Genomic DNA, 19941 nt, shown 5'->3' on the forward strand with positions numbered 1-19941 from the left:
GCATGCTGTGCTGAGCCAGCAGTGGGGCCTGCTCTGCGCCACACTAGCCCATCTGTGATGGGGACTGGGGCGGGCAAAGGGTTAATTACCTGTTGTAGGCTTGGGTAAGTCTTTGGCGGTTGCCATGGCTGCGGGCAGAGGGAGTGGGACAAAGACGGAGGAGGAACAACATCACAGATAAAAAAGGGCACATCATGAAGACCCCAAAAAAGGGAAGACTTAGCATGCTTAGAATTTGATAAACCTTCAATAGCTCAGTCAGCAAACTGTGAGCTTGGAATCTGTGGACCAGAAGATCAAGCAAACGGTTAGAAGTGGGGCTGTGGATTCTCGTTCACACCCCAGCCACAACAGAAGCTGTGCTCATGTTAACAGATTGGGCTGGGGAGAGTAAGCAAGCATGTCATGCTGTAAAAGAGGAAAACATCAGAACTTGCATACTCGTGATGCTTTCTCTGCAGACTCCTCTTACTAGGTCTCGGTATCTGTGAAGAGGGTCAGCTTGTCGCTCAGGGCGACAGAACTTGAGCAAGCCCAAGATCCCTAGGATGTGATGTTAAGTACCACCAGCATCTCCCAAAAGCCTGAGTGTGCCATCTCCTTTCTGTCTTTCTGATGAGATGGGCTGATGGGCAAAAGCTTTCAGAAATGCAGCCTCCTCCTGGCAAAACTGTGTCTGCGATCAAAGACGTCCGGTGTAACATAAAACTTAGCAGTGAACAGGCTTCATTCAACTCATGACAGGTAGCCCAGTTTTTTCCCTCTCCAGCTGGAGGCAAAGTACATCCTTGGGGTGAGGGGATTGGACTGCACTTACCATTTGTTTATAACCATTCAAAAACCTTTACAGTTGAAACCACTTAGACCTCTGGGAACAGAGAGGAGGGGAAAATACATTAAAAACATCTTTAGTTTATGTTGCTTGCAGAGTTTTCCAGAGCAGAGCTTCTCTTTAATAATATAGTGAAATCAGCATCTGCCCCCTGGATGGAAGCCCCTGAAGAAAGCTGGTTTACTGTGCTTGCATGAGACAGTTCCTCAAGTGTGCCTCATTAACAGAAAACAAATTATTAAGGGTACCTTCTGAACCCTTTAAAGGAGGATATGGGGTTTAGACCATAGAGCTAGGCAGATTCTGAGGTTCTTCTACCCAGGTGTCTTGAGGTCATTGTTAAGGAAGGGCTGATGGCTATTTAAAAAAAAAAAAAAAAAAAAACATGAAAAAAGTATTGGGAGATACAGCTTTTATACCCCCTGCTTTTCAGAACCAATGGGCTAAAGCACAGCCAGCTGCTGCTGGAATGTACAGTAACTCATCAATTATCTGGCACATAATCTGAACATTTTTTCTTTTCCACCTAATCTCCATCCTCTGGAGAAACCGTTTGGAGCTGAGTTATTGACTTCTGGCTTAACTATGATATACTATGTATGTATACACAGTGTATATCTTCATATACCTCCTGTGTACTCTTTGCTGGAGGCCTGAATTCAGTTCCACTTCATAATGGAAAATATGCAGTATACATTTTAAATCTCAGGGCATCCATGGCCCGTGATATTTTATTCAACCATTACTCAACCTTGAGTTAGGCCATACTTCCTATGACTTACTATACAAGAATTTTTAAAAAAATTAAGTTTCAGTGATAGAACGAATAGAATGACTCTTTGTGATCCCAAAAAACGGAGTGCTTGTTTTAAGGTTTTTGTTGCCATGCATAGTACAGAATAACCTGCATTATATTGTACTTATCCTCAACACAAAGGGCTGGATGAATTAACTCTTTTTTGTTAAGTTATATAGTTATGTAAGATTTTAAACACTGGCAAACCCCCCTTTTTTCTCCTTCATACAAGGACATTTGCATTGTTTTGCCAATGACCCTGTCTTGGTGATAAATATCTGGAGAACCTGGACCATGTTAAAATCCAACTGTACCCCAGAGGAGAACCCTATGATTGTTGTCTAAAGTCAGTCCCATCAGGGCCTGGCGAGACTTGAATGTGAAAGCATCATATCAGTCGCGCCATTGACAGCCAAGAGCTGCCTCATCTTTTCCAACACTCATCTTCTCAGTGTGTTATACGGTATGTGTTGCCAAGTGGCTACTGACCCCAGGTCCTAATGTGGAAATCAGGTGGCAATATATCATAGCATCTGTCATAGTCACGATGTTTTATTGCTAACAAATTACACTGAATAACAATATACACCTGCATAAAACTGTTAATATGACTTAACAAAATGTCCCTGCTGCAGAGAAATGTATCTATTTTTAATCTGAGGAGTTTAGCTACATTAAAATCATAAAAAAAACCCACTAGTCACAAAAAATAGTAGACAAGAGGTCAACTGAATATATATTAAAATGTATTTTTGGAAACACCTAGAAAAATTATTGAATTCGGACAACAGAAAAAAAAAATTCTGAAGAGGAGATGATTGTGGATTGTGCACTTGATTGTGAAGGTCACATGGACAGTGTCCATGGTAAACCAATGCGGTCACTGTAACAGACCTGAGAAAAGATGGCAGCAAGAGTAGCAGGCACAACAGTGTAGGATTTTACCTTGAGAGAAGTCAACAGCTGGGGCTGTGGAGGTTCTGCTCTCTAGGGGTTTCGGGGTGTTTAAGGACGTGAGTTGACATGAAGTAACTGAAGAAGGGAACACGGTGGCTGTGTCTGGTGAGTGAAACCGAAAATGACAAAAACAAACAGGAAACAAATAGGCAAAATTTGAAAAAAAAAAAAAAAAAAAAAAAAACACTCAATGAAAACTTAAATGTAAGTACAAAAATATGAATAAAGAAAGCTTTAATATAGTAACTTGATGTGTTCTCTGATGATAATGACATTTACTGCTTGAGAGGTGGCACAGCACAGCTTGTTCCTGTAAGTTTCAAGTTATATAAGCATTTGTGAAGACATGCATTGCTTACAAAAGTTGTACAAAGCTCTTCAGTGTTGGGGTCAATATGTCTTCCCTGTAAAATGTGCAGAAGGTGTGGGGACTGAGTGTACTGAACAATCAGCTGGGTCTGTATTCAGATGAATGAAGGCACCTCCTTTTAGCCAGGCGTTGTAGGTTGTTTGGAACAGTTTTCCCTCAGTATATAAAGATTCAACCTAGTCTTATAAATTTTAAAATACAGTCAGCTTCGATGAATTTTAAGTGCAAGGGTTGCAACTCATCGAATAGCAGATGAGACATTATGGACTCCAGAAACCACCATTCTTCAGAAAAACTGTTAATCACTCATTTTTCCCTTCAGAGAAGAGGGAGACTGGGAAATAATATAGCATAAAATTAACACATAGATTTTATTTCTTTGTAAAAAGGTGAGTCCAGATGACAAATCACATGACTTCAATATGGTTGAGGGTAAATTTTTGAGAACAAGAAAGCCTGATCCCCAATCTTATTTCTTTTCTCTTGTTCCAAGGCTATAAATTTAGCTGCAGCAAAAACTTTGAGAGAATGTTCTGCTGCATCCTAGAACAGTTATTTAAAAACCTTTTTTTAAGTAATTACAATTATAATAAGGCACCAGTGATTATCAACACAGCTTTTCAAGCAAAACAGTTAATTGCAAATTAAAGTAAGAACTGAATGCATAAAATGAACAACATAATTAAATGTGCAGCAATGAAAACAGAGGGAAACATATAAAGTGATAGATGGACTTGTGATCATCAGTGACGAGACAGTAATGAAGTCAGGTACTGAACTCCCTCAGCAACACCGAAACTGTCTTTTGTCACAGAAAATTTGTCACTATCATTTAGGATTTTCTTTCTTCTTCTTTTGCCCAAGAAAACTTTATTTCTGAGATGCGGTGCCCAAACAATATAAGTGCTAATTAAATGCACCAAGGATATTCACCTGCAAAAGGATGTCAAAAGAATGCAATCAAAAAAAGTTTTGGAAAGTTGTGGAATATACCATTGCCTGTGAACAACACAGGTGGTCTAAAGTACCCATGAAACAGAAGGTAACAAACTTCCCAATTCTCAGCTTGAAACTTTGGATCCCTCAGCTACGTTTCCTTCCTGATTTTCTAGACAAAGAAATGCCAGGTAATAAGGAATGAGGAATTCGCAGAATTTAAATTATGCATACATCAAACTGAGATTTCTGTTTACCAGCGGACCAGGTACACCAGGTCTGAGGCTGTAATGCATTTCAGAACTCATTCACAGATAATGAGTGGATGATAAAAATGTCCACACTCTGAATATATGCTAATGAGAAGGTAGTGCGGGTGCCTTCTACCTCCTAGGGTGTGGGTTCAGATGTGGGTTCAAATCTGGCTCAGTCTGAGCAGATTGGGCTTGTTCTTCACATGATGGGTACTCTGGTTTTGTCCCACAGCCCATGTCCATGTGTTTCAGGTGAATCAGTCACAATAAATTATCCTGTAGTCTGTGTATGTAGGAGAGAAAGTCTGTGTGTTATTATCTTGTGATTGATTGGTGTCCCATCCAAGTTGTACCTTGCCTCATCCGCTATACTTCTGGGATAGGTTGCCCTACACTGGACAAGTGGTTATTAATAACATATACATGGGCAATATTAATTCAGTTAAACTCTATTCGTTTCACATGCAAGGGTGCCAAAAAAGACTTGAACAAGGTTGCAATTGCGACATACTGAACTGCGACTATCAAATGAAGAACTTGACAAAAGCCCAGAAACACCTTCCTGTTGGTGAACTGGTAAACTGCCAGTCGAAACACTGATCTTGGGTGGCACGGAAACACTTGTAACACAAACCGTTCTGTTTTCTTTTGGGTGTGTGCAATAGTTAGGGTTCTGTCTACCACATTGCTCTCAGTGACCGCTAAGGTCAGCTCAGAACCTAGTACACTACAGCTAGACAGAGGTGAACCTCAATGTGGGGTCTAGATTTTCTGGTGAAACTGGTGGCCACAGACTGAAAATACAGGATGGCTCATAGCATGTAGCAGTGTCTGTGATTTCCACTCCTGGTATGGCTGCTGTGATTTGAAGTGGAGAAATAATGTAAGAATCGGTTGACTGGGAAAGGATAAATTGAGGAAGAAGGGGGTAAAAAGACAAAAGACACCTAGGTCATGAACTTCCACTCAGATTTCTAGCATTCGCAAGAGTGTTCTTTTTCTCAGCCCGCTGTTGTCTAAAAAACTATTAAAGGCAATGTTTCATTCTAGATTGGAACAATTACTGCTTTCTGTGAGCTGGGGCTGAATTTCACCCATACAAACCTTTTCTTGCGTGTGCTTGTTTGCTCCCAGCATGAAATGTGTCTCAAATTCCATTTTTGGTGTAGCAGCTTTTAATGAACGCAGCGTGCCGCTGAAACGAAACCCCTCATGACCTGTTTCCTTCCCGTTTCTCTTTCAAGCTCTCCAACTTTTGCGGAATAATCCTAACCTACGGCATTTGTCCCAACACGATTTGAAAAGATGTTTAAAGAAAAAAATTTGTTCTGAGAAAAAAAAAAAAAAAAAACCATGGTAGAACTACGGCTGGATTTGGGGCTTGCGAAGAGGCTCACACACGCATGTAGAAATTGAAAGTTTCTCTCATGTATGTTTGACGTTTGTTTGAAAGTCGTTTGACTTGGGTGAAGGCCATTAGTAGGCTTCGCCTGAGGTGCTCATGCTCAGATCATGCATCTGGCAACCTAGCGGGATGAGGAGGAGAACTCACCGTACACAAAGAGCACATACTCCGCGCTGCTGGTGCCCAGGTGGTTTCTGGCCTCACAGCGGTATGTGCCGTTGTCTGTCTTGTTCAGGGACGTTATGGTCAGCTCTCTGCCTTCAACAATCATCCGATCAACATCAGGCAGCTCTCCTCCATCTTTTGTCCACAGCACGGAGTCAGGTCTGTAAAAGGGACACATTGTGGGAAATATAAAGTCCACGGTTCGTGTCATGAATAAGCTGATATAGCTCGTTTTCATCCCTTGCAGCTATGACAACTAACAGTACCCTTTTTTAACTCAAGACTAATGAAATCTCCTGATTCGTATCACATGTTAAAAGCAATTTTTTTCAGTGATGTTTTTTGAATCAATTTTTACAATGATTTTAAGAAGACTGCTACATAAAAGTTAGAATTTCTCCCTTTGTTTTGACAATGTGGGGCACATACCTTGAGTTTTCGATCTATTGTCAATGCTTAGAACACTGAAAGACTGAAACTGTGATAACCCACAGTCTTCAGGGGATTCAATTAATCACAAGTAAAACCTGCATATACCTGGTATCATCTTCTATCTGTTTGGGCTGTCAAGTTCTTTAGGTGCTGTTATCACTTTGAAGGCCAGCTAAGATTATTGTGTGATATTCCCATTCGATTTAAACTTAGGTTTTGTCTGGTAATTAGTTTTAAAACTTTGAAACAAAACCACTCTCTAACTTTTCCCCCATTATCTGACTGGGAAGAAGTTTTATTTAATGTATTCCAGCATTCTTCTTCAGAAAGGTCAAAGTGGTCATTTAACATCATGAATTACAGTGTCTCTGTAATTATATGGTGCACTAAAATCCTTTCAAACATTAAGATATGATTTATCTTTGTTATTTAGGGCCAGATTATAGAATACCCTCAAGAATTCATGATCAAACTTGGCCAGATGCACTAAATCCCACTTGTGGATTCTCACCCACACAAGATGTTTCACATTTGAATGAGCGTGTTCTGCTTGGCTACAGCCCTATCTGTTACCTTTTTACAGTGTTCGTATTAACCAGTATATTGTGACATATGACAGGTGCATTAAATAAACCTATGGACCTTTTGCTAAGTGTCTCTGTATCTTAGTCTGTTCGAAACAGATAAGGTGCAAAATTTTGAGCTACAGTGGGGACATGTAACTTACAGTGGATTTCCTTTGGAAATACAATCCAGTTTTAAGTACTGTCCCTCCTGTGGCAAAGTCTGAGAGGGCAAGATCTCTACACGGGGTGCATCTGCAGGATGGCACAGAGAAGGAGGAAGAAACAACTGCAGTAAATTACTAGAGTTAACAGTCAACATCTTCAAAGCCATGGTTTGGAACCCAAGAACTGTCCTTGAACAGTCTCCATCGTGAAGGCAGGGTAGACAGCTGGCTGGACAGCAACAGCACCCTGTTCTCCAGAAGTGGGTTCAGCACCATGGAAAGCAGCCTACTTTACTGCGGCCTAAATGAGAACGCTCCAGCAGCCGCTGGACAGCACAAAGAGGGAAGGCAGCTTCGGCACAGCTCTAGTTGCCTTCTAACAATGCCTAGATGAAAAGCACAGGTCCTCGAGTAATTATTTTAGCAGGATTTCTGCGGAATTCCTTTGATTCCTTTGCAGATAACTAACACTGCTGGGCACAGTCATAGCTTTTCTACAAACACTTTCACTTTGATCACTTCCTCCTAATGTTTGTCAGAGTACTCACAGTGCACCTCCAGCACCTCGGTAGCCTGCTGTGCCGAGGCGGGAAGTGCCACATGCTCCACCCGGCAGGTGTAGGCCACGCCATCATCGCTGCGGTCCACCTGCAGCCGCAAGGCGCTGCTGACCGTGAACGTCTTCCCCGTGGCGTTCACCTCCTTGGAGCCCGCTGCAGTGTGCCAGGAACAGAGACAGTCCGGTGGGTTTGATGGATGGTGATATTCACAGCAAGGTCCATGTGCATGTCAATCTATAGATGTCCTTGCAAATTTAAGATGTGATTTGCAAACTCCAGCTACTGTGTTAGCTGGTGATTGCTGGTTCAAGCCATTGATCCACCCTTGCTTCTCTTACCCTTGAATAAGGTGCTTACTTGTCCTTTTTTCCGCTATCCATGGAGTGTAAAGCAAAACATTCCATCACGCTTCTCTGTCAGGGGAACGCAGCAGAAACTTTCAAACTGTTTATGGAAAACCCCCCGTTGCCGAGGATTAGAGGAGAAATACCCGCGCCTGCCAACTGTGACACGGCGTGCTTGGCCGAACGCCCGAGTCACTGCCCACCGCCTTGGGTACCGCTGGAGCAGATCGGCGCACACATCTGTGCATACGCTCTGCAGCTAATGTGGACCCCAGCACTCAGCATGCAGTCTGCCAGCTCTGCAGTGCTTCACGCTTCAGCATAACTGAATTATACTTCTTCACTCTGCACATTTCTCTCAAAACAACGGCTGACTGTATTTTTATTGATTTTTCTTGTTTACTCCACCCTTTTGTTGTATTCTGCGCTTACTGGAGTGGTAGTTTACTGTTGCACCAGCGACTTTTGGTGCCTAAATTGATCCAATATTAAAACCTATTGGGGGATCGTAACTTCTAACCACATATGGCTTAAAGGAAAAACAGGAACCAAGTTAATAAAGGAGGGTAGAACTCACTGACTGCTCCGATTTCTAAGGATGTGTTGCACATAAATTTCACCATTATTACAGCACTGACAAAACAAACTCGTGTTTCATACGCTTATCCGTCTATCTTTCTGTTTAAAGTGCATTTTACACTATTTAACCCCATATCAAAGATGTGAAGGAAACATTAACTGTGATCTGTGGTGGAAAACACAAATGATTATAAAATAAGATCTTGGAACCAGTCCCTGGGTAACTGACAATTTAGATGTGCGAAATTTTAAACCCCATGAAATATTAAAGGAGATCAAACTGCACTACACGAAATCACATCAGTCAAAATGTTTTGCACTTCCCCTGGGATGCTGGACACAAAAAATTAATCGATTATTCAGATTTCACAATAGAGAACTTTTTGGCAATATGCTTTTAGCCACCCAGGGCTGCAAAGGGTTTCGTGGAACTAAGATGCTGAAGTCTGAATGTTACTCAGTGATAAAAATCAAAGTGCAATTCAAATGCCGAATATTATCAACTGTCAAGCCGTAGCATCTAACAAGGTATGCTGAAGGCAAGAACAACAATGCTCAAGAAATCCCTACATTCAGTGTAAAGCAAAACTTTAGACAGATTCAGATAACAGGAACAATGACTAACATGAGCCTTTATTTCATTTTCATACCCCAGGTCTAAATTACTCATACACTCAAAATAAGAAAATTATCTTCACATGTAGCTCGAGAGCATGATTTAAATGCACCAAGTTTCACAGTATTGTCGAGCACTTTTTTACATCTGGTTACATTCTCCAAGTTCTTGGGTACCACATGGTTAATCAGTAGTATGTGACAATCATCAAATTGTCAAATTATTGCCATAAGGCCTTTCTGACTGTCGTTTGCTCTATAAAGATTCTACGCAAAAAAATCGAACAGTTTAATTTGCCAGAAGAACTAATTATTGACTTGAATTATTGAATTAATTCATTAATTAAAGAATGAATTCAAGGTGACAGACATGGCACTATTAGAAAGTGCTCCCTTCTTTTCATTTCCTTTGCTGCATCATCTGCACCAAAGCCTCAGACTTGCAATTCCTCTGTGACAACCTTAGCATGCAGAACTATGATAGAGAAGACCAGAAAAGCTTAAGAGAAGAATGACAATGCCTGTAAGCCGGGAAAACGCAACCGAATAAGTATGCAGGAGCAAACCAGGTTTCACACAGATGGTTTTAGAATTCTCCGCCATGTAACAAAGAGTCAGATAGCAAGCCATGACTTGCAAGTTATATTTACCCAAAGCTATTCTGGTTCATGACTGCTGAGCCTTGCAGAGTGGCTGGAACATGTTTCTAGTACTTACTCTGGCTTAAGTTTTACCATATTCATAACGTTCAGATTCCATTCTAAAGCAATTGTAAAAAATCCATTTTCTACTATTCAAAGAACACATTGTAAGGACCCAACAATGGGTCCACAGACTGGATGGAATCTTGCTTGTTCTCACTGAGGAAATTTTTTTGTATTGATCCAAGGCCTGGAATGACTTTTGCTGACTGACATGCAGCTTTTGTGATGTATTGTGGTCACTGAGCTTGCTCTGACAATCCCGGTTTATCTGGGAAGCAGAAACAGCTGTGATTTAGAGAAAACAAAAAAGGAAGCATTGAGGGTGTCCCTGAAGACAAGCTACAATGCTGCATGCTGAGATGGATCCTGTCAATATCTACCTCTGCTCTTCAATTTTACTTTCACTTTGGTGAGAATCTCAAGCCACATCCCCTTCCCCCCCTCTAATACAAGACAGAAAATGACAACTCAGAGATTCACAAATGTCTGTAGCTGACGGTAACGTCAGGGGAGATAGGATGTAGAAAACGTTTTCATTGTTTTTCTTTATCCTGAAATTTTGTGCAATTTTCGGAACTATTATTGAACACAGCATGAACAATATGTGCATAAGTACATCATAAAAAAATTGGGACAGCTTGTGCATTTGAGGACTAGATTATTAGATTTGAACATAATCCTCACTGGATTATTTTTAAATGCTTTATTTTCATTACTCAAATCATAAACATTATATGGTATGATTTTAACAATTGCTAATTATCTTTTTTTTTTTGTTTTTTTTCTACAGCAGCCTCAGATGTACTGAAAATAGACAGCAGGGTAGTAAATGGGGTGCGGTTCTGCAGACAGAGTGTATATTAGCTGTGATGTTTCAGCATACTACTGTAGAGTTGCTTGAGGGTATGGGATTGTCAAGGGTGAGAGTTGAGTATAACCCAGTGGGCGAATGATGATTCCTAGTGTGAAAAATAAAGTGGACTGGTCAGGATATGTTGGAGAGGGACAAAAAGGAAATAACATGCGACATTCTACAGTAAGATGCAGACACCATATCATTCAGATGGGAGTTAACTATAACTCAGAACTATAAATAAACAAATGCTGCTTATCACTTGGGGGGTGTGGTGGTGCAGCGGGTTTGGTTGGGTCCCGCTCTCTGGTAAGTCTAGGGTTCAAGTCTTGCTTGGGGTGCCTTGGGACGGACTGGCATCTAGTCCTAGGTGTGTCCTCTCCCCCTCCAGCCCTGCGCCCTGTGTTGCCGGGTTAGGCTCCGGCTCACCATGACCCTGCTCATGACATGTGACTTCAGACTGTGTGTGTGTACTTGTTTTTTTTTTGTGTGTGTTTGAGAAATACAAATTGATTTTGGTCATTGGTAAGTTTTTCTAAAAATACTTTTACATCCTTTTGGTTTCTTCACCAGTTCAGCACAATTGTTGACATCTGAAAATTGTTGACATTGTAGAAAGCAAAATGAAGTAGAGAACAAATGTGTGATATTAATATTGATGAAGGCAAACATTTTAGAAAATGACCGTGTGCAGTATTACTTATATGCAGTAGCAGCACAATGGGACACAGGGGAAAACCCAAATCCTAATCTTTATCACACACACAGCCTTATAATAATTACATTCATAGCAGGACATAATTTGGTGCAAATAAAAGTACTCTTTAACAATCTTAATTTCAGGGTTTGGGGTATGATTCTTTGAGTTCCTAAAATTGGTTTGCTCTCCTGGTGCGTCTTGATAGCGGCTGTGTTCGTTGAGGCTGAGCGAAAATGATTAACATTTCATTCAAACAGCAGCTCAGTGTGAGCATGCTCATTTCCACCTCAAACAGCGTAGATTCGCAAACTACAAGAAAAGGGGAGGCCATCGTGGTAGTTCAATAGAGCCACCTGCCATTGTCAAACACAGAAAAGACAGCACGTTGGAGCAAGAGGCAAATCAGCAACTGGCACAGTCGTCCGCAGCAGGCTCTTTTCATATAAAACAGTTAATGACATGGGGCAAGTGATATATAGGAGGGGCAACAGAGATGGAGCAGTGCTGGATGGAACTAACAGGCAAGTAATAGTCTTTATAGGCTTCTGCCCCCCAAATCTGTGACCATACTTTTCAAAGCAATGAAAAGAAAATCCGCTCACTTGGAAGTCTGCATCAAACCTTGTTATTTGCCGAAACAGAAATGTATGTCTGCGCTGGCAGGAGAGCGGACGCATAAACCTGGCATACGACTCAATATTTATTTTTTTTTTCCGCACTGTGTCGTTTCAGTTTATTCGGCTTGAAAACACGACACGTTTTTAAGGGAATGATCTAAGAAGTTTTTCTGAGAGAAACGTGCATCGATTCACTTCACGTAAGCGCAGTGTTCTTGAGCCCATGTAGCGGGTTTAGCATGAGCTGACGTTCAGCTGGTGTCCTCAAACAGCTACATTCTCTGCAACCTTTGAGCAAACGAATGCATCAAAACTTTAAGACCTGCAAATAGGCTTTCGTAGTATTGTCACACATTTGACCAAGGCATGGCAAATGGAGGCTATTGAAATCAAGCGTGTGTTTCTGCTTTACTTATTTAACAGATGCTTTTCTCCAAAGCAAATTTCAAGGAAGTCTATGTAGTGTTATCAGCACACAAACCTTATTCACCATGGTGACTTACACTGTTAGATACACTACTTACAATGGGTCACTCATCCATACATCAGTGGAACACGCTCTCTCTGTCACTCACACACTATGTGTGAACCTGAACAGCATGTCTTTGGATTGTGGGAGGAAACCAGAGCACCCGGAGGAAACCCATGCAGACGCAGGGGGGAACATGCAAACTCCACAAAGACTGAGCAGGGGTTGAACCCACGTTGCCTCACACCACCCCCTATGCGCTGTGCCACCATGGTGCTTTAATAATGACTCAAATCAACTATGTTAATGGTATCAGGGCAATAAATTTGTAGAGGCAAGAAAAGCCACACACGACTAATTTAAGTACTTCAAAATCTCTTGAATTGGACAAAACTTTAAAATAATCTAAATATTCTATTTAAGATCTACTTCGAGGTGAATTTTTCCACTCAGTAATGGAGATCCATCCCAGGAAAAATCAATGTTGTCATTTTGTATACTTTCAGGTCCTCATATCTGTCAGTTTTTGTGACTCATGCAATATATCGAATTCTTAAACATTCAACTTTAAAATGCAAATTTCTCTCCGTAACATGGGACCTGATCTTGCAGAGAGATTGCCTTCTCTACCTGTTCCGACAGAGGGGCAGGCCATGATGGCTTGTATGAGCTCGTCGCTAGCCTTTTGCAGCCTGCTACGTGCACCTCATTCCAACAAGAGAGAGCGTGGCCCCATCAATCATGCCCACCTATCAGAGCACACTTAGCCACCTGGAAGACTTCTCCAGGACAAATCCTCAATAAAGAGCAAATGTCAAATTCACTCTCATCATAGAGGGATAAACACCTCGAAAAATCGCATCAGGCAGGAAGGCTCTCCAAGGTGATTAGTCAGATGAGACATAAAGTACATTCCTCTGGCAGTTCGAAAAAGGCAATAAAATCACCTTCCCCAAACCACACACCTCATCGTCGACCCCCTTTTGTCAGGAAAGGTTAAAAAGACATTTACATGGCACTATAAATGTACCAGCCCACCAAGCTTTCATCAAAGAAAATCTATCTGTGGAGACTGCTACTTTCAGACCGCCAAGCATACTTTAAAAGTATGTAAAAGTTAATTTTAAATGTCGTTTCCAATTACTCTGCAAACCTGTCATCATCTGCTGTTAAAACCGCGTTACCACATTTTCCTTTCATAAATGCAAACCACTGTAAAGTGGACAGGAAATTAGCTGAAACCATCTGTTCTCTTGGCAGGAAAGTGGCATTTTGACTGAAAATAACTGGCATGGGATCACTGAACAGATCAGTGTTAGGCCAAAACTCTGAGAACAGACCATTAACAGCAATATGGTAAAAGCAGACTATGTTGAAAGAAACAACACAATTGCTTATAGTTGTTGCTCACATCTGCCCAGTTATTTCATAGCCAGAGTTACCCATGAAAGTGTGTGAGTACTACTGAAATTGTTGAAGAAACAAAACAGAACAGCTAAGCCTTGAAAATCTATCATTATCTTCAGCATGATGTCTCCTGGCAAAGATTTTTCTTGGTAACAGGGTAGAATCTCTTTCGCAAAGTAGTGCGCAACACATTCAGATACAGTTTAAATATGGGGAGTTATCGTGCATGCTTTTGGGGCTTTTAAAGTGTAAAGCAACATTGAAAAAACTAGTTACACTGCAAATCATTTTTAAGCATTTCTCCAAATGAAAAGGGCTTTCTGAAAGAATCAGAAGTGCGGTATTGCATGACATTCGCTTCCGTGTTCAAAGGGATCGCACTGCCGGGCTGCCGTGAACATCGGATACCTTGGATCTCCTTTTCATTGCGGAACCACCGGATCTCAGCTGCTGGCTTGCTCCCCGAGGACACGCAGGTCAGGGTGATCTGGTCCCCTTCCATGGCCGGCTTTGTCAGTCCACCAATCTTAGGTTTCTCTGGAACCCCTGTGAGTACAAATAAACAAGTACAAATACAAGTGAACACTTAAAACAATACAGCGTCATAAATAATAATGACCTCACTTGTAACAAATATAGATACATGGCATCAGAATTGCAATACATTTACATTTATGTATTCAGCAGATGCTTTTCCCAAAGCGACTTCCAATGAACTCTATGTAGTGTTATGAGTCAACACCTTATTCACCACGGTGACTTACACTGCTAGATACACTACTTGTGCTGGGTCACTCATCTGTAAATCAGTGGAACACACTCTCTCTGTCACTCACACACTATGGGTGAACCTGAACAGCATGTCTTTGGACTGTGGGAGGAAACCAGAGCACCCAGAGGAAACCCACACAAACACAGGGAGAACATGCAAATTCCACGCAGACTGAGCGGGTATCAAACCCACGTCCTTCTCACACCACCCAGGTGCTGTGAGACAGCAGCGCTACTTGCTATGCCATCATGCTGCCCAATACCAAAAGAAAGTTACACATGCAGCACAAAACAAGTTTTTTTCCACTGAGAGATTAGTAATGTATGCTCAGCAGGCTGAGCTCTAGGTTCAGACATGGATTTAAATCCATCTCTGTCTGTATGGAGTTTGCACAGTCTCCTTGTGTTCACATGGGTTTCCATCAGGTGCTCTGATTTCCTCTTACAGTCAGAAGACAGACAGAGTCTGAAACCACTTGTCCCAAGGGGGCTTGCAGTAAGCCAGAGCCTAACCCAGCAACACAGGGCTCAAGGCAGAAGGGACACACCCAGGATGGAACGCCAGTCTATCACAAAGCACCCCAAGCAGGACTTGAACCGCAGACCCACTGGAGAGCAGGACCCAGTCTAACCTGCTGTACCACTGCACCCCTCAGTCCAAAGACCTCTGTCTCAATTAAACTGGTGACTCTGACCAGCCTTTTCGTGTGTGCTCTTGCAAAAGGATACTGTAAGGAGATTAGAGTACTCCGTCAAACATTTTACCATGAAATATCACCTTTAGCTAAATATAAATTAACAATAATAATATTATAATGACCCTGAGTTGGACTGACGTCCCGCCCCATCTCCTAGACTAGTGTAAGTGATTCCGGAATCTTCCACAAACATGGTAAGGACAAGCGATTCACAAAAGTCAGTGAGTAAGAGAAATTACAGAGGGTTGTTAAATCAACAGCTACAACTGCTTGTCCTAAGCAGGGTTGCAGCAAGCCAGAACCTCACAAGGTGCAAGGAAACACCCTGGATAGGACACCAGTCCTCTATAAGGCACCCTAAGCAGGGCTTGAACCCCACACCCACCACTCTGCAAGCACTAGCTAAATCCACTGTTCTACTGCACCCCAATTGGGTTGGCAGCCCATTTGCTGGAGTTTGTATCACCTCATCTTTGCAGCTTCTGACATACAATTTAGTCTAAATTATGTTATAGTCTTTTCATTCTGGATACCTTTAGCTTATTTGTATGCATGTTGCCACATCCATAACAATATGGTAATATGACACCATGTTTCCTGGGGTGCTGAGATATTTCCATGACTTAAAACCGAAACAAGTGAAACAATATAAATAACTTCTTTTTAAGTGCCTTACAGTTGTCTTTTCTAATATGCCAGCAGATGAATCAGTCATATTCACAGAAAGACATCAAATGAAAAAAGGAAAAAGATGCATTCTCCCCTAAAAAATATGCTAACTTCATTACTTCAGCTGGTTTCTGTGATGATGTCGAGATTAAATTTTCCTTGTCTGTCAGTGTGTCTGTATGTGTGTGTGTGTGTGTGTGTGTTTCATTTTGAAAGACGTTGATTTATTGCTGCAATATTTCTGTGTGTTGTGAGTATTACAAAATATTGTAACGCTTTTTCTTTGGCTGTCTTGAAAACAGCTGCTCTTCAGTAAAAAGAAATTACATGTATGAGAAAAAATAAAACAACAATAATAAGAGGTGTGTATATATATATATACATACAGTGTGTATGTATATGCACATTCAGTATATATATACACTGTATTTATGTGTGTGTATATATATGCGTGTGTGTATGCAAATGTGGATATATATATATATATATTTATATCAGACACACGCACACAGTCTGAAGCTGCTTGTCCTGAGCAGGGTCACAGCAAACCAGAGCCTAACCTGGCACAGCAGAGCGCAAGGCTGGAGGGGGAGGGGACACACCCAGGATGGGACACCAGTCCATTGCATGGCACCCCAAGCAGGACTCGAACCCCAGACCCACCAGAGAGCAGGACCTGGCTAAACCTGCTGCGCACCCCCCATTATGTACACATATGTTCAGTTTAATTATAATTCATTGTCAGCTATTAGATACAAGCTTGGTGGTAATGCAGCTAAGGTATGCAGAGTTACAAGTAGTGAATGGCTGAGAGCTCTGTGATTGGACAGTAGTGTGGAAGACATTACTCACCTAAGACTGTAAGGAAGGCCTTGGCCGTCTTGACAGGCATGGTGAAGAGTGAGCAGGTGTACTGGCCCTCGTCAGACAACGTCACCTCGCTGATGCTGATGGCCAACTCCTGCCAGGAGGCACGCACCAGCTCAATCCGGTTGTCCCTCAGCGCTGTAAGGGGAGAAGATGCGTCAGCCATCAACGCAAGGACGGTCACTCTGACCGCCGTGCACTGCATACGCGAACAGCTCAGACAAGAGCTGAAGTTTCCTTCAACGGCTCAGCTGTGCCTCAAATTACCTTGAAACCTTGTTCTGCACACCACTGCTGATGTGGAACCCAAATTTTACAACTGGATCTACTGGAACCATATCACAGCTGTAAAATGTCAACACAAATATGACATATGTGCATATGACAACATTAAAAACTACTTTTTGGGTCCTTGGTATTTCATCTTATTTCATTTCTGCATTGTTGAATAATTTTCCATATTTAACAGGCTGAATGTGTTTTAACATGTGTGCATTTAGACATGAAAAAGCTGCCTGCAGATAGGGTACTTTACACTATGTAACACTGTAAACATATTTGCTATGACCCCTTGAAAATAGAAATCCATTACTCAGCATTAAGAAGTTTACTTTAACAAATCTCACTACCCTAGGGACTGCATGCTCACTATTTATTGAATTTTTTTCCAAGTAATTTACATGTACCAGACTACTGATAAAACATATGCTATATTTTAAACAAAGAAATAAGTAAACAAACAAAAATCATTGTTTGCCCATTACAGAAACATGAATATGAGTTGAGTTAATGGAATCAGCACCCACTTGATTCATCAACCAGCAGAAATCTACTCCTCATTCTTGTGCTTTCTTGCTGATCCATTAAAAAAGATGTTACATTTCTATTTAGCAGATGCTTTTCTCCAAAGTGACTTCCAATGAACTCTATGTAGTGTTATGAGCCCACACACCTTATTCATCAAGGTGACTTACACTGCTAGATACACTACTTACAATGGGTCACTCATCTATATATCAGTGGAACACACACACATACATTCTCTCTCAGCAGGTCAACCCACATCCTCTTGCACCACCCAGGTACTGTGAGATAGGACCGCTACTCACCGCACCACCATGCCACCCAAGAAAAGCTTACAGTCCCGAGTCAGATGATGTTGTTTTCAGCTCAGCTTCACCAGCTTAAGACCCAATGGAAACCCAGAATATTCAGATCACCAAAAGCAGACCACCAGATGAGAAGTGAAAATGTTCACAGATTTTCAGCCAGATCCCCCAGCTCCTCCTGCTTAAATTCCTCTGGGACAACACCGTTTGTGAAATAAGTGAACACACAGTAATGAGCTTGTTTCCACAAGCTAACTCAGCCAAGACTGCAGTAAAAGAGGACAGCAGTGATTTCTTCATCATGAACTGTAGGTCTACACATGTATACACACACTGGCTTACATACATACAATGGCACTCATCATTAGTAAAAAAATGTTTATGTAGGATTTGCCTACGATGTAAAATATACCTTGGAAAATACACAAAAAGGCATGGTTATAATTTTATAGGAGAGAATGTATCCTTGTCCCCGTCCTGGGTGTGTCCCCTCCCGCTCCGGCCTTACGCCCTGTGTTTCCAGGTAGGCTTTGGTTCCCCACGACCCCATATGGGACAAGCGGTTCCGAAAATGTGTGTGTGTGTGTGTGTATCCTTGTTTTTAAGGCTGAAGTTGTGAAGTGGCTCTGCTGCTGGATCTTGAGCAAGCAACGGAGGCTGTATTCATTCAGGAAAACGTACACGGTATAGAAGAGTAAAAACCACGAAGACTAACCTATTACTTTGGCACAGAAATGTTTTTAAAAAAGTTAATTGTGATAATCAGGAAATGATGTCAGGCTGCATCTCAAATGGATTTTTTTTTTTTTTTTTTTTTTTTTTAGGGGAAGAGCATTACGCTTCAGCTATAAATGGATTTTGCAAAACAAGAAGCCAATGTTGTTAGACTAATGCAATTCATTAAGGAGGCCATTCCTGAAAACTGCCCAGGAAGGTCAGTAACATTTACAAAGAAATGCCAATGAGTCGCACAGACGAACAACTTCCTCATTGAAATACGGTAATTAATAACAAGCCTTAAATGTCAGAAATTGTAACCGTCTCATTGATGTTTATTGAAAATAACAATAGCCAGTGAGCTTACCTAACTATCCATGTAAAATTCTATAATTTATGACCTACTGATATACATGAGCAATGGTAAAAAGGCTAATGGCTTTCATTACAATATCTCATTAAGCATATTTATTTTGTGCAATTCCTTTAGCAATTTACAACAGAAGACAATGGTGTGGACTTTAGTCTCATATTTCTTGCAAAGCACATGTTTACACACAAACACCAGCAACACCCATGACTATAAATCAGCTATTTCCATAGAACAATTTATCTGTACTCTACAGACAAACTATTAAATAACCCCTCGTTGTGCAATACAGCACATTTATTCCCAAGTAATTGCCATGCCCTTCCATTTGGAAAGAATAATCTGAAGAAAACAAAATAAACATAATTCTTCATTAACTGAAATGAAATGGTGTGTTAAGAATATTTGTTAGAACAGGATTCTTCCAGCAGAAAAAAAAAAACAATAGACCAGCAAGTGAAACAACTGCTTATCACACCAGAATGGAGCATTCATACATACTGCACTATGATGGAAATTATTAATATTTTGAAGTACTTGGTAAATGACATAGTATTTACTTGGACTAAGAAGTAACCAATAAATAGGCAAGACGCTGCTCTAGATACTTTTACTGCGATTATACGTAAAGAGCCCAGTTTGCATAATTTTAAAGGATTTACGTCCTGCCGCAAGGTCTTCATTGATTGTTTTTTTTTTACTCTTGGCCGCTCTCTGAGGAGACTAAAGTGAAGTGGATGAGAAGGAGATCAAGGGAAGAGGCACTGACTTTTTCGCCACTTTGCAAGTGCCGGAGGGGGGTCTGGTCACTCTCCGCTGCTAATAAAACGTGCCCGCAGTTGTGTTCAGTGTGGAGTTTGCATGTTCTCCTCGAGTCTGTGTGGGTTTCCTCTGGGTGCTCTGGTTTCCTCCCACAGTCCAAAGACATGCTGTTCAGGTTCCTCCATAGTATGTGAGTGACAGAGAGAGTGTGTTCCACTGATGTATGGATGAGTGACCCAGTGTAAGTAGTGTA

General features: G+C 41.3%; 1 protein-coding gene across 1 annotated transcript in view; it reads right to left on the bottom strand.

Annotated features, from left to right (window-relative positions):
- The window catches only part of LOC108941231 (cell adhesion molecule 2-like), a 231552-nt gene that overhangs the window by 11640 nt on the left and 199971 nt on the right, over positions 1-19941 (bottom strand). Inside the window, exons 4-8 of the mRNA XM_018763923.2 lie at positions 16716-16868; positions 14002-14271; positions 7426-7590; positions 6875-6965; positions 5698-5876 (exon numbers count right to left, since the gene is read on the bottom strand). Of these exons, the coding sequence (XP_018619439.1) occupies positions 5698-5876; positions 6875-6965; positions 7426-7590; positions 14002-14271; positions 16716-16868 (858 nt within the window). The remainder of the gene's footprint in view (positions 1-5697; positions 5877-6874; positions 6966-7425; positions 7591-14001; positions 14272-16715; positions 16869-19941) is intronic.

Source organism: Scleropages formosus, chromosome 10 (genome assembly GCF_900964775.1).
Source record: "Scleropages formosus chromosome 10, fSclFor1.1, whole genome shotgun sequence".
NCBI lineage: Eukaryota > Metazoa > Chordata > Actinopteri > Osteoglossiformes > Osteoglossidae > Scleropages > Scleropages formosus.